Source organism: Solanum lycopersicum, chromosome 9 (genome assembly GCF_036512215.1).
Source record: "Solanum lycopersicum chromosome 9, SLM_r2.1".
Lineage (NCBI taxonomy): Eukaryota > Viridiplantae > Streptophyta > Magnoliopsida > Solanales > Solanaceae > Solanum > Solanum lycopersicum.
The window spans coordinates 68,141,015-68,161,341 of NC_090808.1; the positions used below are offsets into that span (position 1 = coordinate 68,141,015).

The 20,327-nt window shown below is 32.9% G+C and overlaps 4 protein-coding genes across 6 annotated transcripts; 1 reads left to right on the plus strand and 3 right to left on the minus strand.

The window, feature by feature from the left end:
* Window positions 1–728: 728 nt before the first annotated feature.
* LOC101267353 (abscisic acid and environmental stress-inducible protein) lies at window positions 729–1,732 on the plus strand. The gene has a single exon (XM_010328591.4). It carries the CDS (start codon window positions 729–731, stop codon window positions 1,314–1,316), a length of 588 nt encoding a protein of 195 aa, XP_010326893.1. The 3' UTR covers window positions 1,317–1,732.
* A 2,861-nt stretch (window positions 1,733–4,593) lies between these two features.
* Window positions 4,594–12,045, minus strand: LOC101267650 (uncharacterized). Of its 3 annotated transcripts, XM_010328507.4 has the most exons (7): window positions 11,901–12,045; window positions 10,504–10,596; window positions 9,649–9,783; window positions 9,470–9,559; window positions 8,629–8,778; window positions 6,140–7,731; window positions 4,594–5,772 (listed from the first exon to the last, which is right to left on the minus strand). In XM_010328507.4, the coding sequence occupies exons 1-7, from the start codon at window positions 11,967–11,969 to the stop codon at window positions 4,875–4,877; spliced, it is 3,027 nt and encodes a 1,008-aa protein (XP_010326809.1). In that variant the 5' UTR covers window positions 11,970–12,045; the 3' UTR covers window positions 4,594–4,874. The 3 variants fall into 3 exon arrangements, with proteins under 3 accessions (XP_010326809.1, XP_025888650.1, XP_069144972.1); XM_026032865.2 differs by lacking the exon at window positions 10,504–10,596 and having other exon boundaries at window positions 9,649–9,817; window positions 11,901–11,998; XM_069288871.1 differs by lacking the exons at window positions 9,470–9,559; window positions 9,649–9,783; window positions 10,504–10,596; window positions 11,901–12,045 and adding an exon at window positions 8,863–9,423.
* Window positions 12,046–12,985: 940 nt separating this feature from the next.
* On the minus strand, window positions 12,986–13,417 carry LOC138338657 (putative glycine-rich cell wall structural protein 1). Its single transcript, XM_069289635.1, has one exon. It carries the CDS (start codon window positions 13,415–13,417, stop codon window positions 12,986–12,988), a length of 432 nt encoding a protein of 143 aa, XP_069145736.1.
* Window positions 13,418–14,389: 972 nt separating this feature from the next.
* LOC101254035 (glycine-rich protein 23-like) lies at window positions 14,390–15,476 on the minus strand. The gene is made up of 2 exons (XM_004247773.5): window positions 15,324–15,476; window positions 14,390–14,955 (listed from the first exon to the last, which is right to left on the minus strand). The coding sequence occupies exons 1-2, from the start codon at window positions 15,402–15,404 to the stop codon at window positions 14,629–14,631; spliced, it is 408 nt and encodes a 135-aa protein (XP_004247821.2). The 5' UTR covers window positions 15,405–15,476; the 3' UTR covers window positions 14,390–14,628.
* Between the last annotated feature and the right edge of the window lie 4,851 nt (window positions 15,477–20,327).

The window sequence follows — 20,327 nt, forward strand, 5'->3', positions numbered from 1 at the left end:
TTCGCAAGTTCAAGCTTAGATATTGAAAATTCTGATAAAAAGTGTCTCCACCTTAAATGAGTTTTACCTGTCGTAAATCTAAATTAATTGGGTATAGCAATATAAATACTAAACACCAAATAAAAATAACCCAGTACTTGGACCAACAAGAAAACTTATGTTTCAGTTTTACTTAAAGTTTTCAAATTTGATTTAGATATTGAAAAAAGTTCAGATAAAAAAGTGTTTCCCCCCTAAATGGACGTTTCTATATCGCATATCTAAGTTTACTGAGATACCAATACAAATATTGAACGCGAACTAGTGCTTGGACCAACAAGAAAACTAGTAGGCCCCATTGATAAAACCTAATGAAGCCCAAACTTTCTATACATGTTGGTCACGCTATGTTTATATATATTATAAAAAGTTAGGCAAATGAAAGTGCTAGGATCCTCATTCATGAGTTGCCTTCCCTTTTCATGCAAGCCAAAAATGAGTCCCAACCATTCAATTGTGTTATAGTGGGGACAGAGTAAAATTCAAGGCAGTTAAATAATTGTATATTAGAAATATATACTTATTATATTTGTCAACAATAGTTCGTTAGAACTTTGATATATAGCTTCAACATGACTAGAACAAGACCAAGTAGGTACCTAATATATGTTCAATATCTAGTTGCCTATAGGTACAACTATAAAAGGAAGACAATAGTGCAAATATCTTAATCAAGCAAAAGCAACAATATGAAGAAATATTGTATTCCTACTAGTCAAAGTTCGTTAATATTCTTGTTTTTCTTTTTTGCTTTTGTGGTGTGTTTGAGAGGTGATGAAAATGTAGATGGAAGTAGCAATGATGTTCAAGGTCCAACAAATGCCAACAATTCCTACAATATTACTAGGGATGTTATCGATAAAAAGGATACGGATAAGGGAGGTGGAGGAGGAGGAGGTCGTGGTGGTGGTGGACGTTGGTGGGGTGGTGGAGGTGGAGGCGGGGGTGGAAACGATGGTAAAGGAGGAGGTGGTGGTGGTGGTGGAGGGGGTGGGAGTGGGAGTGGGGGTGGGGGTATGGGAGGTAGTGGTGGATGGGGTTGGGGAGGAGGTGGAGGTGGGTGGTGGGCATGGGGATGTAGGAAACAAAAAGAGCATAATAATCATCACAAACATTTGCATGTGAACAATAATCAAGATTACAAAATAGGTGAATTTGCACAATGCATGGTTAAAAATAGATGCAAAGGAATGCGTTTGGATTGTCCTCTTCATTGTGGAGGACCTTGTTATTATGATTGTAGACATATGTGTAAAGCTCATTGTCGTCGTGCCTAAAGGTGTTTCTCGTCCTCGTGAGTTCAATTGAATGAATCTAGAAGTCATCAAGAATAATATATGTAGCAGGAAGGACAGTGCAGCAATCACCTATTTATGATTCTTGCTTGAGAGTCAAAACGAACACGCCTGTTATCTACTGTACTTGTTTTTTTTCTCGTGTGTGGTAATAATTTTGCTAGAAATTAAGTGAATAGAGAATTGGTAGACTCATTGAGATTGGGTTGTAAATTAGTAGTAGCAAGTATTGTGTTTTACAATATGGTTTCTTTAGCTCTCTAATTTTGATGGCTAAATGTTTTCTTTTATTTTATTATTGATTTTTGTATTTGCTTAAAGGTTGAATTGACTTCTACCTTTTCAAGCAAATGAATTATGTCATATTTGAAGATTATTATGAGCTGCTGACTATAAAACTTCTAACCTATATAATATTCTTAATTTTGTCTTTCTTTCCTTTTTAATTTATCTACAAAAAGTATTAAGGATTAGTCCTTACTTTTTAAAAATTCATATTCAATTCTGAAACATATAAAATGAAACGGAAGGAGTTGGGTTAAGCTAGTTTTGCTAGGACAAATACTTTTTCATATAAAGACTTACTCAGAAATTTATGGCTTATATCGGAGCTTAATATTTTCATTTTATTTTTTCAAAAATTTATGTTCTAATAAATTAAAGAGTGTTGGTAGGTTTTCCTAAAAATATCTTTAAATTTTTCTCATAACATTTCTTATTTTCCAAAGAATTAAGTTAATAATCAAATTTAAAGTTCTTTTCTAATAGAAATCATTTCAAAGTTTTTTTTGTCAAAATAGATAGTTCACACAATCTAACCTATATTGTGTTTATCACTTTATCTAGTTTTTTTCTTATGTTTTTACCTATTTAAAGAACTCAAAACTCCAAAAACTTATTTACTAAACAGAAAAAAATGTCTTCTTCACTGTCAATTTTAGTTTGCCTCTTTTTCTTTCTATCATCATTCCCCTTTCTTTGGCACAACTACAAAGTTCTTCATGCCTTTCTTCAATGTATATGTCATCGATGAGTTAGTCGATCCATTAGACATGAATTGTGCAATTAATGGTATTACTCAACCAAGAGTTAGTCTTAGACAATCTCATTTTCATAAATATTATGTTGATGTTGGCACCCAGGCAGAAGCTACACTACTTTGTAACATGACTTCTGGTCCTAGGTCTGGAAGTTTTCTTCCTTTTGAATTGTAGTAGAGATATACCTAGGTGTGAAATTGAGGACAAAAGGTGCACTTGGAATCTAATGCCAACTGGTTTATATCTCTTCGTTAACTCACAACAGAATCTAATCTTCAATTGGACAATGTCATCATGACAATATGTTATGAACTCTATGATGATCATAGCGTACTTTAAATTCTTAGTAAATGAAGGCCTAGAAGCACTCCTTGTAATGTTCTCTCTGATGATATATGTTATGATGTAGTGTTTTATATAGTCTTCCATTTAACTTCAATTAATTAAGAACTTAACCAATTGAAGGGTAGAGTATTTTTTTTTTTATGACAAGGGAAATCCGCAACCACTATCCTTTGGGTGAGCACATGGTAAAACCCCAGGTCCTATGCAATAGCTCGCAAACCACCTAGGAGAGGTAACCCGCACTAAACAATCCTGGTGTGACGAGCTCGACCCAGAAAGCAAACTCCTTACTTTCGCTGGCAAGGGGTTTCGAACTTCAGACCTCCAACATGAAAGTCCCAAGCTCAAACCTAGGCCACTCCGAAGGGTGAAGGGTAGAGTATATATAACTAGACCTTGCCCCTACCTCGTGGAGATAGAGAGTTTTTTATTAAGAGACCCTCGTCTCGGGTACCAATATACATAGATATCCTATTAAAATCAATACTGGCTGATTATAGTCTGTTGTTTTATGTAACATGACTGTTCAATTTTATAGAGATGAACCTAGGTGTGATATCTTGCATAAAAATGCATGTACACTAATCTAGTACTATAAAAATCCTACACAATCTTTACTTCATTCATATAATAGTTAATATATACACAAAGAATGCACCTATTACAGAAAATCTAAATTTTATAAATAAAAAAAAGGAAATCAAATAATTATATATTTGGCTAAAATGAGAAAAACTTCAAATTGGATATATAAAGATATACAAAATAAAACTTTCCCTAATTTGGAAGAGAACAGATATCCTTTTCAAATTAGATACTGTATATTCATAGAAATCAATTCATTGTAAAGATTGGGAACAAGAAAACTATGTACTATATAAAGGATATAATAATCCTAAAGAATGAAGAAGAAAAACCAAAAAGAGAACAAATGGCTTCTTCTATAGTACTAAACATTCCAATCCTTTTTCTATTTTTTTTGTTCATCACTTGTTTATTTGTAGCTTCTGAACCAGAGAGATACACTATTGATATCTACGATTCGATATCCTTCAAAAATAAGTTACACTTAGAGTGTGACTTAAACGGATTGCAATATGTACCAATTACACTAACACAAGGCACGAGTAAGACTTTTACAGTCGACGTTGACCTCCCCAAACCTGGTGGTAATTATGTATTGTCATGCTTTATGGATTATGGAGCTGGTCAATATTATGGAGATAGTTGGGTTTTCTTTGATTACCAAAGGGATAAGAATAGGTGTGCTGACAAAAGATGCACTTGGCAGATCAATGAGAATGGAGCCTTCCTACTACTTAGGTTCTATGAGTGGGAAGAAGAAATTTAATCTCATACTATTTCTTTGTTTCATAGGTGAATAATATTTGGTAGTTTCTTCGTAGATGAATTTCTACATCTCTTAAAATGTTTTTTTGAAAGACATTATTAAAAGAAATCTTTTGCACCGTTAGTCTAGTTTACTAGAGAGGAGGGTCTATCGAAAACAACTTCTCTATAATTACAAGGTAGGGATAAGGCTGCATACACCCCACCCTCCTCAGCCCCCACTTGTAGAAATATACTGGATATGATGTTCTATGAAATATGGTAAGCAAGTTTCAAACTCCCTAGAATATATAGAGTAAGAGCAATGCTTTTCAACAAAGTTGAATTGAATTTTGCTTATGACATGATAATCATTAGTATGTTCTTCATTAGTTTTCCGCTATCAATTGGATTCATCTTATATGCAAAGCATTATATACGTCCTTGTCCTATAGTTTTTAGTGGTCATTCATAAGACCTAGACTCAGCACTGGGATTCGTCAAAGAGATCTTTATGTATTGAAAGTCTAATAACCCAATACCACTATGACTTGCAAAATTTCAAGATGTTCACTACGTTTATTTTCTCCAACAGTGTACAAGTACTTTTGTTTTAACTATGTCAATTCTGAACTTACTTCACTTATATGTAAAATCAAGTACAAAGAAAATCATACCGTGCTATCCTGAGTTCAACCAAAACTAAACTTAGAGAATTATAGACAAATTTAGAGATGCACCATTATCCATAATAGATTAAGTCCAATGCAAATACCTGATGATAATTTGCACCAGTCACTGCAGAAGTGAACTATTCCAGTAGAAGTTAGCCACTGTCAGCAAGGCTCACTAAGTGGGTAACCACATCTTCCAGGTGAGAGAAGTGAGTCAAGAATTTTTCACGAATATCAGTGGAGTCGAAATGGTTATGCTTCCACTCAGAAAGAGCATCACCCATAACCTTCATGCCGTCTCTCAGTAATTCCACTCCTTTGGTAACTCTGTTAGGAAATTTTCTTTTTCTATTGGGTTGCTTTTCATTGTCAACCTCCATAGGATCACAGACCATAAGCTTTGGATCAACATCTTTTATCTTTTTCAAGGTCTCTTTCAGCATTTGACCATCCATAGCAAACATGCTAACTGTGTCCGGACAAGGTTTTATCTTTGGACATGCGGATTCCTTGTCAAGAAATGTTTTCAGGTCAGACATAAATCTCTCCTCGTCAGCTTCTTTTCCTGTTAACAGATCAAACGAAAGAGCTGCATCTTCGGGTACATATCTCCAGAGATGATTACAACTACTGCGGGCAGCAAAATATCCAAAGGCTGTGATAGCGAGGTGAACAAGTGCCCAGTGTCGCTCTCTAAGCAACATGTGATACAGCTCCCACACAGCTGAACTCACTGCATTGTCCTCTCGGTCTTCCAATTCAATCTCACCAAGGCCAGCCATAAAAGATGACAAGTTTGGCTTGCATTGAAATAATTTTCCATCTGATAATGCTGGTCCAGAGATGAAGAGGTTCTGAAGGGCCAAAATGACTTCTTCCATCTCATTGGAAGTATACAAATGCTTCATGTTAGAAATGATTCCTAGTGTCTCACTAAGAAGCCTGCGGTATTTATCCTTTATTTTGATGTCTGAACATTCTCTGTACTTGTGAATAATAGCAACAAGGAACTTTATAGTCTTCATCTCAGCATCTGATATGCTGATTAGGCTGCAACAAGAAAAAAACAGGAAAAAAGGAAATATTGAATCTAAGTTGGTAATTTGAACTTATCAATAGTAAAAACATAGATAGTGTCTTATAAAAGAACATCTATTGCAATTATAAAGCAGAGGCCAAAAGACACTAACACTGATAGTCATTTGCATTAAAACTAAAACACCAACTTTCGAAGTCTTTTATTTTATCACTCAATGCAGATAATAAGAAAAAATTAAATAGTTCTGGTCCGCAATAAGCTTAAAATTGTATATTTCAACATTCCGTGTTTCTGTTTAACAAGAATTAAACATTTGTATTTAGCCAATTAAGTTAGAGAGAATTAGACAATTCATGCTAAGGAGAGCTGATCACATACCGAAACTGCAGAGCGGCAGAAAGAGCAAAAACTGGAGCACCATAAACAGCAGAGCCGCCTTCTCTCGGTAGTGTACCCCCAAAACTCCCAAGGAAGTTAAAGTATTGAGTTACAATTTGTTGCTTTGCATCACTTCTCAATTTTTCTGAAAGTGCATTTAGTGGGAATCCCTCCATAAGCAAAGCTAAGTAAGTAATTGATGAATAGTTTGATGTGTTAAATCCAACCACTGTCTTATAAACTTTATCTACCATAGAATTTGGACCAGATGTAACAAGCACACAGAGAAATCTCGCCATTTTTCTGACCAGACTATCAGGATTTAGTGCAACTTCCGGAGCTTCTGTGTACTTCATTAATGAGCAGAACTTTTCAACAATGTCGTCTACCACAACTTCGTCAGCGTGACGTGAGATAAAGCACCAAAGTTCAGTAACAATCTCACGACAAAGAAAGTGAGGATGAAAAAGGTTTTCAAGAAGAAACGACTCGATTTCACACCAAGCTTGACTTGAAGAGGTCACTATCATGAAGGTTTTCAAGGCATTAATAATGAAATGGAAAAGGGGCTCATTGGATTCTTGTTTTTGACTAGTACGAGACATTGTAGGAAGTTCCAAGACAAGAATGGAAGAATACACATCTTTATCAGTGCAGATGCACAATAACCATCCAAGTTTTCTAGCAACCCCTAGTCTTGCATCATCTTCAATATCAGGTGAGTTTTTCAGAAGATTTACAAACAAGGCTACTCGACCAATAAATAGTATCTTTGCTCCCTGCATAGTGCCAGAACTTACAGCAAATATTGCACTCATGCAACTAGCTTGATTAATATTGCACCCTATGGTGACATTATCTAAATCAATTTCGTCGCCAAACAACCACTCCAAAATTTGAAACTTCTGCTCTGATTTCACTTGAGCTGAGTTAAGGAAAGAGTTAAGCATATGAAAGGATGTCGGCTCCAAGATTTCTGAAATTGCATCACCAGCAAATTTGAGCTGATCATCTTTAATGAGGAATATTCTAAAGGTTGAGATCATTATGACAGATAATATTATATCTTTGAACACATAAAATGCCTCGGATGGGTACTGAGAGATAATTCGCACAGCATTAATCAGGTAAAACTTGACTGGAAGAAACACTCTTCTAGCTTCCATTGCAGAAACTGCTTCTTTCAATGGGGATGACCAAGTCTCAGCCGCACATCCCAAAGATCCATTAGCCAGAGAAATAAGAGTCAGAATAATGTCTCCTATATTCAACTTTACAGCCAAAGAACCCTTGCCAAGCTGAAGTAAGCTAACTACACCTTTCCATGACAGATTAATTAAGCTCACAAGATTTCCTCCATCATTAGCTGCAAGGATGCCCAACTCACACAACTTTTCAACCGTTAATTTCATTATCTTGTTGACATGATCTGCACTTTCAGCCTCTTCACTTTCCATAACTTTTCTTTCCTCCTCCATCTTAAGGTAAGAATCCCAGTTTACGCCATGGGAATATACCTTACACAATCGTATCAGAGCATCAAGAACTTCCAATGCAATTTTCTGCACGTCTGAACCAAATGAGGAAATTGCCTGGAGATAATCATGAAAGTTTAGAGCAGTAAAGATAACAAAAGCATACAGTCCTTAAAAGTTCAGCTAAAGATAATAACAGCATATAACTACGTATGTATTCTGCATGTATTGACTATTACACCTACTTGTGAGAAAAGAAGGCATTTTCTGTATCATATTTGCTAGAGGTTGTTCAGAAAGAAAAGACGGGCAAAGGATATGAGTAAAACATAAAAAGGCGGTACAAGTGCTTTCTTTTTGTCCATTTCATTTTTAATTAATGGAAGTACTATGACTGCTTCTATACGACCAATTCCTGTATTGTGTTCAATGTATGGTTAAATCCAATATTATGGTTTTTGAGAAGTTTATCTGCTAATATTTGGTTGAGAAATTTTTTTCAATTCAAGAATATGCAAATCACTTTGGCTTTCGACCAACACTCAGTAGGTTTGGTCAACATCTCCCAACTTATATTTCTGTTACAAGTCCAACGAAATCAAGCAATTACTTGAGTACTCGTTACTCGATATAGTTACCAAGTGATGCGCACCCTGTTGCTTTTTAGTAGTATAAAAAAAATTGGAAACATTTGACCAGTTTTTTATATCAAAATGGCCAATGTAATAAAAGTTTAACTCGAATGCTAAACTGCTGCAACGGCATGGTGGCAGGTACTTGGACAAACAAAGGTTCTGAAGCAAGTTTGGACATCGTAATGACAGTGGTTTTATGCAGTGCTAACGATTTAATATTTAGAGTATCACAAATAACAATTATAGCTCCATGATGGAAGAGTTTCATGACATTTTTGGGGTAAGAGAAACTAGTACTTACCAGAAGAGGGGAAAAGCTAGAATAAGAGTACTCACATGAAACACAACATGTGGAGCAGTATAAATCAGAAATCAATACCTTCACTGCTGAAATACAACCCTTTATAAGGTCTAATTCCTCCAAGATGAAATTTTCAATAATAGACATTAACCCCTTGTCAACCGCAGAGGGGTATCTGGTCAAAGCTGCGAAAATAGAGGCAGAGTAGCCAAGCAAATCCAACAGCAACTGATAAAAACAAGATCTGTTAGAAAAGTACAACTTGATAGCCTTGTCAGACGCTACATGCATTTCAAAGTTAAGGAAACTTACATTTGAAGGAAATGCAAAGGCACATAAACAATCACCAGCTAAATGTCTAATGCTAGAAACATGACTACAGAATCCACAAGGGGGTTCCACTTTGCACAGTTCAGTTTGGATGTTTAGCCAGTTAAATCAATCAGCTTCATGACACACAACAACAATGTTATCAACAGGTAAACTCAACTCATGTGGTCCAGTTCAGTTCAAAGTGTTACAGATAGTTTGGTCAGTTTTGTTTGGTTGACTACACTTGCATATCCATGTGGTGCTAGTACTTGACATTGCCACGCCAGACACTGTAACTAGAAAATGCCGCGAATTTATCAAAGTTAATGGAGAAAAAATTCATACTACAAAGGAAAAAGGTCTACATGCAAGGGAAAGCAACAAAAGAGAGTACCTTCACCGCTTTCACAAGACAAGTAATTATAATCTTCTGATTGTTATGCAGATGGATGACTATGATATAAAGTTCACACTCATAGAAAGAAAATTGCAACTAGATTGATCTCAAGGACTCAAAGGATAGATGAGAACCTCTCTTAAAAATGTATAACCAAATCCAGATTTATCAGTCATATTGTTTTAGTACACTAAAAAGTAATGATTTGACCTGATAAAAGAGGCTGCTATGTTCTTCTTCAGGTGAGTCCTGAGTCGACATGAGTGTCATCTGTAGATGCTTTTTACACCATACAGCAGCCTAGTGATTAAGAACTTAATGTAAGCAATATGTATAATCATGAATACTGGTTACATAATTAAGAAGATGAGGAATAAAACAACACTTACTTTGGCTCCTAGGCCTAGAAACTGCCCTAAGCTTGCAGATATGTCAGACAGCAAATATTTTGCAGCCACGTGCAAAATGGTTTTGTTCAATTTGCATTGAGAAATGTCAAGACATGTGAAGTCTTCCCAGAGTGTCCAGTAAAATGTTAAGGTAGATAACAAAGAGCATCTATTAAAATGAGATCAAACGAGCTGATTTACTAAACCAGAAGAATGAGATCCACATCTTCCGAAAAAATACATATATTTGGTTGCAACATTAATCATAAAACATGAAGAAAGAAAGCTGACTTGGTTTAGTGTAGCTTGCATTTATTCATTCTACCAAAGCCCTTACATATTATCAGGAGTTCTGTTTGCTTACAAAAATAAACAAGTTAGACATAGCAAAGAAGAAATCATGGAAAATTATCTCAAGCCTAGGAAGATCAGCTCTATCAACCAAATTCTTTTGTAGTCTCTATGTGATTATAGATAATTATTTCTTTGTAACTGGATTATGGAATTCCTACACCAATAGCAATGATGATAAAACCATAATCTAGTTCCCAGTTTATTATTCTTTACAGACAACAAATGAATTCTCTATTTCATCTCTTCTTCTTTTTAAACTGTTGTGTCCAGACCAACTTGCGCGCACCTCAGCTAATTCTGTGGGATACTTGTCACCTCCCACCAACATCAGGAACCAGTTAACTCTACCTAGAGGCTAGGACAGATGGGAAGAAATCGCCTGGTGTTTTTGACTCATGATTCCTTTTTACATGGAAATCTAAATTCTCCTTTCTCAATTCAATTAACCTATGCATTGCACGGTGAAATCAAGAAAAGTATGTCTAATAGTCATCAGGATACTTGTATGGATTCTATAAGAGAAGCCACTTCTGATTTCTCAGTCAAATCTAGCTCACCAAGTTCATCAAGCAATTCAACACGATTTTCAACCACCTGTGAGATAGAAACGACACTATTGAATCAAGCTTAGGATGTAAATAACTAGCAAATTATATCAAGGAATAACTTAAGATTTGCAAAAAGCTAAGAGTTATTAGGTATGATCCAAGAAAACATTTAACTTAGTGAAAGCCATCAAGAAGAGAAAACAAGTATATAAGTATCCGAAAAGAACAAAAAAACATAGATACATTAGACAGGAGGAACAATGCCCATAAAGCTACAAAGGCGACAGAAATTTCTACATGCTGTTTAATAGAGAAGGTTCACTAAAAACATTTTAATTTGGCAGACTCAACGCATTATCTACAAACAGGACATCACACAACAATCCTGCCTCACATTTAATCTAGAATAACTTCTAGATAATCAAACTAGACCTCATATAACAATGAAATTATAGGAAATAAACTTCTGAAACTATACAGAAACTTTAAAATACGTGATGAGGAAATGATACGACAGTTGAATCCAATGACAAAACATGATATAAGTCAGTTTGCTCTAGGGCACCAAAGAGCGGGAAACAAGTAGAATCTAGTCAAAAATTACTGAAACTAAGCCCTAAATGACAATTTACACTATTTCCAACAGCAACTTCATCAAAATGTGACTCACAATAACGAAATTTTAGTGAATTAACCTCTGAAAATGAGTAAATTTGCAGAGAAAACAGTGAAAATCAGTTGAATCAAATGACTAAAACTGAAACAGTCAATTTGACCACTACACAATCAACATTGAGCATCTAAAGTGCGAAACTAAACCTAAAAAACCTAAAAACAACGTAAAACTACTTTCAGTATTAAACTGCAACTCAGAACAAAATTTTATCGAATTAACATCTGACAACGAGTAAAGTTACATCAAATACAGTGCAAATCAGTTGAATCAAATGACTGAAACTGAAATCAGTCAATTTTACCTCTACACTATCAACACAGGGCATCTAAAGTGAGAAACTAAACCTAAAAACTACTTCCAGTATCAAACGCAACTCATAATAACGAAATTTTATCGAATTAATATCTGAAAACGAGTAAATTTACACAGAAAACGGTGCAAACAGTTGAATCAAATGACAAACTAAAATCAGTCAATTTGACCTCTACACAATAACCACAAGCGCCTTAAGTGAGAAACTAAACTTAAAAACAACGTAAAACTACTCCCAGTATCAAACTGTAACTCATAACAACGAAACTATGGCGAAATAAATTCTGAAAATACAAAGAATTTCTAAAAAAAATGATACAACAGATGAATCAAAATGAGTGAAATTAGAGAAAAAAACTTACATCTGAAGATTTGATAGCTTCAACCAAACTTTGTAGATCTCTGCCGGATTTTGAATTTGAGTTCTTCATCTTTTCTCTGTGTGCAAATTTTTCTTCCCAATTTTTCCCGCCTTTAGGGAAGGAAAATTATTTATAGTGAGAACGAGAGGGACTTGGATTAATTTACAAGTTTTGTTAGTACCCTTTGATTTAAGTTTATTTACATAATGATGCCTGTTCGATTTAGTATTTGCACAGGCACCCCAATTTTTACTATTTTTTATGTTTTTGCGTCCATTCACTATTTTGAGGATAAAATGTTTTTTTAAAAAAAAAATTGAATAAAAGAAGATAATTTTGTGAGTATTTATAGTGTTAATTTGTAGATTCTATAGTAGTTGTCGATCTCCGTAAAAAAGATCATATAATCAAATGAACATTTATAATAGAGTATAACATTAAATTTTTTATACGATATAGGTTAGCCTTAACTTTTATGTCGAAGCTGAATGATTTTAAGATAAGGGTGTCAATCCCTTAACTTAAGATATACTCTAGCTTAACTCAAAACAAATTTTTTTAGTCTTTTTATTCGCGAGAAACTAGATGGAAAAAAACCTTTACTTGCGTCTAAATTGCGACTTTGGTCAAGATTATGCCAAAATCAAAATCAAACCGAATGGAGGCGTTTTATACTTTTGTGTTTTATAAAGCGTCTCGATTCATCTGAAAATACTTTTGTATTTTTATGCTCGGGACTTATGCCTCAAATTTTAGAACTTACGTCTTATAAATATACGTCTTTCATTTACACCTCGAAACGTTTTTGGTACACGAAACTCGCCCCAAAAACATTTTTTGAAACACTACTAATCAAAATACAACAATATTACTATATCAATTTGAAATTATATATATATATATATTGAAAGATCACAAATACTCATTCACTATTAAAGTTCAAACACGCATGTATAATAAACATAAGTGATTTCATAATCATATCTTTATTTTTATCTTTTGTACTATAATACAAAAGAAAATATTATTGCGTCATATTACAATTATGTAAGTACAATGACATTTTTACTAATCATGACTCATGACTAGTAAAAGCCTGGGAAAATATTCCTGGTCGTCCAAGGCTTGACACTAGGACTAGGAATTGGAACACTTCCATCGCTACCACTAGAACCCTGACCCGCACCGCAACCAATACCTCCACCACGTTGTCCTCGATCACTACCTCCACCACCACCTCCTCCACCACCACCACCCCCTCCACCACTTCGTCCCCATCCTGAGCCACTACCACTTCCATAGCCATAACCACCTTTCGTACCACCTCCTTCACCTCCACCTCCTCCTCCTCCTCCACCTCCTGCACCGCTATCTCCACTAGGTAATGGTGAAGATGCGGGGCTAATTATTGGGGAAGGAATGGTCACTATATCAGGATGAGCGCATGAAATTTGACGAATATTAATGTTCATCATCATGAGAAAAAATGCTAACACTAACAACAATAATCGAGTCATGCCTCTGAAATTATGAAAATTTAAGGAATTAAATCACCTTGAATGCTTATAATTGTTGAGTAGACAATGCACATATATATATACATAGAAAAAACCATGTACCTCACGTGAATTGACAAATATAAACATAGTTTACGTACCAAAAAGACCATTTTTGTGGTTAAAAGTGACATAATATTTGCCTTCTTAGCTGCTTAATTCTATAAAGTGAATATTGAATTCTAAAGTAAAACAAGAAAGAAAGAAATTAAGGAAGAAAGTGTATCGACTAATAATGTGTTACAAACAGAAAGTGACGCAAAATAATCAAAAAAAAAAAGAAGAAAAAAAGCAGAATTTCAGGAGCTTAGAGAACTTTTGCACAATTTGGACAATAATTAGACAGAAATTTTATCGTTTTCATTTGTCTAGCATTTTTTTTAAATTCCTATAAGGAAATGTTATTATAAAAAACATAAACATGATATAACAATATAACATCTCATGATTATATTGCTTTGACAATTTAGTGTTGTATATGATGTTTTTGTGCATTATATATTTTACTATAGTAATAGCTTAGTTATTAGAAATTTAAAATTTCAAAGCTAGCTTTATGTAATCACCTAACAGAGCTTTCGATCTAGATCTTCTCGTCTCACCAGTTTGGACTCACTCGAATTAGAATGATAGGACCTTTATGCATTTGGTTCTTTTTTCTTTCTGTTTAGTACTTCCTTCGTGTCACATATAAGTTGATCACCTTACTAAATCAAGAAAGTATAAATTATTTTTTTTCTTATTTATCTTTATAATTAATTCTTTTTGAAAGTGTTCATATTTGTTTTTAAATTTTCCAAGATGTTTTTAAGGAATAAATTAGTAAAATTATTTTCTTTTTTATGATTTAATCTTAAGCACCGTGTCAAATGAAAAACGATTAACTAATATAGAACGGAAGGGTATACTGTATAGGACAAAAGGAAGCAATAATTTTCAGCTAGAAACATATAGTAGATGATAACTTAGAAACAAGTCAAACCAACATGACTTCCAATTACTTGAAAATTGAACCTAAACAAGTAGTATCATATCCTAATAAACTTAGGAAAATACTACCTAATAATACATGAAAACTTCAAAAATACAAACTTAGGATAATAATTAGATATGCATGCAATACTAAAATAAAGTTTCATTAGACAAAATTACACAAACAAACTAAAATGCTCCTAGGGTTTGATACCACCAATGCCACCAATACCACCAACTCCACCACCAACACCTAGACCACCACCACCACCACCACCAAGTCCTCCAACACCACCAACACCGCCACCAAGACCACCTAGCCCTCCGATACCACTAGCACCGCCTATCCCACCAGCGCCACCAATGCCACCAAAAGTAGGTAATACACCACCAAAACCACCACCAATTCCTGCCCAACCACCAACTCCACCAAATGAAATGAAATTCTTTTTGTCATCAAGGCCTTTGCTAGGCGTTGGAGCTTTACTTATAATCTCCGTGTTTACCGTTACACCCTCCGTCTGAGCCTGAAGCAGACAAAGTAGGAACTCTTTTTGTTAGAAATACGTAACGATGCACGCTACAATAATATATAATGTTTAGTATACGTAGAAGTTTAATTTTTACACTATCCAATCACTAAAAAAATTGTAAAATTCATAGATGAAGTCAGAATTATTTTAAAATTTAGGATTCTGAAATTAATAACAGGATCAATTACAAACTTAATATTTGTACATATTTAAATATATATATCATTTGAGCAAAAGTTATTGAGTTCATCAAATCTGTACTTTGCCTTCTATCTCCCCCCTCCCACCACTCTTACTCTTATTATATATATAATATAATAAAAATAATAGTAACAGATAACTTTTATCGCAAAACAACAAACCTGAGGAATGTTTCTTGCAGTAACAACATGGACAAGTACTACAAGTGCAAACGCTAACACTATGTACCAATTACTTGCCATTTTTTCACTCACACAAGAAAATATAAGGTAATGTTTTTTACTACTATTGTTGTGGAATAAAAAATGGTGATGAGGGGTATTTATAGGGTGAAAAAAAGGGAGGGGACAGTTGTGAGAATTGAAGAAATTAAAGAAGGTAAATACTTTATAGTAAATGAAAGGGTATTAAATAAAGCCCTAACAATCTCGAGAGTAGTCTTTTTTCTGTGTATTGACTATTGACATGACAAAGTTAGGTGGACCAAAAATTAAAAACAAATTCCAAAGATATGATGATTTAAAGTATTTCACGTTATTCAAGCCATTCAGAGGCCATGCATGTAATTCTTATTGCTCTTTGTATGACACTTGTTGCTTTTTAAGTAGGACAATTATCTCATCGGAAATGTTTGATGCTTCTTGGGGCTTCTTTGGCGAATGTAAAGTCACTGGATGAATTATCGAGTAAATAAATCAGATCCGAATACGGATTTATGGGAAAAAATCATGTTAAAAGCGTTGATTTATAGTTAACATACTTAAATTGAATTTGATCAGATTATATTAAGAATATCGAATATTGCACTTTATTATCTATTATAAAGTGACTTATATATTTGATTTCTTCAATACTTTTTAAATTGAGTTTGTTATGTATACAAGGCTTGCTTAGTGCAATTTACATTTTCTTTTGGATAATTTAGAAGCTATTAGGTATTGAGAGATTTGTTCAGTGCATAAAAAGTAACCCGAAAGGCTAGAGATTGTGACAGAAGTTGTAGCGGTTACAGATTATTTGGGGTTTCTAAATACATCCGAGGGTGTAGTATAGTGGTCAATGAAGTAGTTGAGAACTCTGGGTTCAAATTAAACTCAGCGAAGACAAAAAAAAACACTAAATGATTCTTCCATCTACTTTAGCATTGGTGAATAGAGTTATCTGATACCACTTGTTGCTTGATGAGAAGTGGTCTAGACACAACGGTCTAAAGAAAACACTACATAACTACTTTAAAAATTTTAAAATAAATTAATTTAAATAGACTTTTAATTAAATATTATCACATAAATTGAAACGTTTGAAAGTATTTTTCATACTTTATTTTTCATTTAGCACATTTATCAGTCTCATTAAAGCAAAGTTATTTTCTCTGACTTGGAATGTAGGCGACCAGTTACATCTAGCAATTAGAATGCAGTAAAACACATTAATATGTTGCATAACTTTGAACAACTACCTTTCTTGACCCATCAATAATTAATGAACTTCTACTATATTCTAGTTAAGTGGTGCGTGTGACTTACTACACGATATGAATTTGAATTAATCAGATATGAAATAGGTTTTTTGAAGGTAATAGGTGAATTTGTTATGTTATTCTAAAAGATACGAAATAAGAGTGGTAGAATTAGTAATATTTGAATGATAGTTTTTGTTAATAATAATAATTTAAGTCATATATATGATCAGATTAATCTTATATGTGAGGTGACAAGCCGTTAAATAGTTTTGAGAGTCAAATAGTTTAAGTTTGATCGAAAATTTGAGCATGAAATCTTCAAATTTTTTGAAATGAAATTTATATATTTGTAAACTACGTAAAAAGTACTATGAGTCACAATAATTAATAATTTCAAAATGTTTATAAGATCTATGAAAAATTTACGATCAAATATAAACTTGTGTAACTCTTGAAATTCGAAATGTGACATATAAAATGGGACGGAGATAATAGTATTTAAATTAAGCACATTAGAACATTAATCTTTGTTAAAAGTAATATTTTAAGAATGATTAGATTAATTTATCACGTGATTTTTGGAAGTGACAAATCGTTAAAAATGCTTAAATTAGGAACATTTGAAGGATAATTTTTACTTAAAAGTAATATTCTAAAATAAAGGAAGATTACGTTAATCTAACATATGAGGTGACAAACCATTAATTGCTCAAATTAAAAAAATATGTGAAAGGATAATCTTTGTTAAAAGTAATATTTTAAAGATTGACCAAGTTAATTGAACTTATATTAATTTCATAAAAAAAAAAGTCATTCATTTAAGTATAAATTTTGACCAAAATATACTATAGTACAAAAAAGTTTTCTTAAACAAAAAATAAAACTCACTATATATATGTTACCACCTATATATACTATGGTACCACTCTAAAGTCAATTTATAAACCCTAAATTATATAAATCAAAATCAGTCTTTTTTCTCTAATGGCTGAAAAAATCATAAGAAGTGCTCTTCTCATTCTCTTGCTTCTCACAGTTGGTAAGTATATATGTAAATTTTTGTTTCTATTCATTTGATTATAAATTCACAAAAATCCATCGTGTTCGTTTTGAATTTGATCATATCTTTTTGCGTTGGTTAAGCTTATTCGATGCAGAAGTTAATATAAAAAAATACAAAAAATTATTTTAGAAATTTTTTTACATCGCATGTTCATAGATCAATTACTTATATTCAAGGGCGGAGCTAAGGAGGTGTAACTAGGTTTTACCACATTGAATCCTCTCATCTATTTCATATATTTATTATTAATATTTAAATTAAATATTTGTTTTTATAGCTATAAGGATAAAAAGGGCTTATTCGAATTACGAACTCTGATAGAAAATTACATTTTATAGTAGATATGAATCAATCCACTTGTTTGACGAATGTTTATTTCTTTCTAATTTGATTCTTTTCGTTGAAAATTCTGATTCAACCAGACTCGTTCATTTCAACATTTATTATTTCTCATTTCATTTTATTTTTTTTGTTTTGTCAAAGTGATGGTGGCAAGTGGAAGAGTTGGTGAACAAAAATCACCAGTGTGTCAAGGAAAATGTGAGAACTATCCAGATTGTAATGCATTTTGCATAAGAATTGGATATAAGTCTGGTCAATGTGTTCCACCTTTTGGTCAATTCTGTTGTTGTGATCCTTAAAAATTAAATTTTATGGTTCTATTGGATGTAATATTTGACTTTTTAATATATTAAATAAAAGTTATTTTATGTTGTCTTTAGCTATTTTAGTTTAGTTGCAAACTTATCTAGTTTCAAGCTTATTCAATTGCAAATTTATTTAATAAACTATATAATATAAACTATAACATAATAATAATTTTTTTGAAAATAATATTCCCAACCAATGGTTATACTTTAAAATATCATTTTAACCAAATTTAACTCAAGTAAATTTTGAAGTTTTAAATAATTTTAAAAATGTAGATTTGCTTTTATTTTACTTTACTCCATTTATACTCTTATCAAATCTAAATCTCAAGCAAATCTATTATTGAATTGTTTGGTTTTTTAATTGGGCCTCTTTGTGGTTTAGCCTCAGGCCCAATAACTTGGCCACCCATTGGTGATGAAGATTTATCTCAAAAGATTTATATATATAATATAATGTTAATTAATTAAGATTACGTTTTGATCATGTGAGTATAGGGTTAGGATTTTCATTAAATAGATTTAAAAATATAAAAACGCAAACACGTGAAAAAGTCTATGAGAGTTTAATATCTGCTATGTATACAAAAAATAATTAATTATATATAAACAATAAAATTTTCCATCAAACTAAATTTGAATGAACTCATCGGCCCTGTCTTGCTCTACTTCGACTATTATATTATTGCTTGGTAAAGATACAAAAGGATTCTTATTGTAACAGTCACGATTCAAACCGTCGTGATTGACATCCACACTAACCCTCCGGCGAGAGAATCGTTACTACAACCCAATCAAATAAATTAACGAAAACTAAAACATTTAAAGATACGGAAGTAGATTTAAATGTCTAAAGGAAAAATAGGGAATTCTCATAAACTCCGAAGTCTAAAAAAATAACTACGAAAATAATTAACCTAGAAAGTGGAAGTCAGTGTACTAAAACATCTACGAACAACAAGTCTAAGAAAATGGGTGCAACTCATTTAGCCGGAGAATAACTAAAGTACTGATCTAAGCCGAATAAGATGGACTAAGCAAAAAAGAGAACTCATGACAACCCGAAAGAACAGACTCACCCTTGAATTTGATTGATCACAGATCTCCTAGTTGAGGTCTGTCAGTAACCGCAACAGCTTGAAGATGTATGTACAGATGTACTCAACAAAGAAAGAGCAAGTGTAGTGTCAATACACAACCACAGTGCACTGGTAGGATCACGCGACTATTCCAATTAGTGAAACATATGCAAATAATCACAACAACATTAAAATAGGCTTATACCGAACAAATACAATATCACTCATCATTTCAAGACTAATGTACAATTTCACATTCTCAATAATACACATATATGACAAGTCAGTGGTCATCTCATGGAACTCATACCCAAATTGTTAGTGTGCTGGATCATGACATTCGTTCCAAGTTAGTGTGTCAGATCGTGACACCCGTTCCAAGTTAATGTGTCAAATCGTGACATCCGTTCCAAAATGTATGTCAACATGTTACATTCCATCCCAGTTAATGTGTCTACCATTTATAGATTAATACGATCGTGACACTCGTTCCAAAACACGTCATTTAATTTGTAAATGATCATAAGATTTTTTTTTAATGTTGCAAACTAGGAACTTCTTATTTTCATATTGTCTCATTACATACTATTCAATTTTAATTATCTAGCAAACTAGAAATTACTACTTTCATTCTGTTTCATCACATACCATTCAATTTGTAAATGATCAGGAGATATCTTTTTTTTTTTATCTGGCAAACTAGGAATTGATACTTTATATTGTTTCATTACATATCATTTAATTTGTAAATGATCATATAAAAAATCATCTTTTTTTATCTGGCAAACTAATAATTGCTACTTTCATAACATACTATTCAATTTGTAAAGATCATTATATTTATTTGGCAAATTATAAATTACTACTTTCATATTGTTTCATTCATAGCCATTCGATTTATAAATGACCAT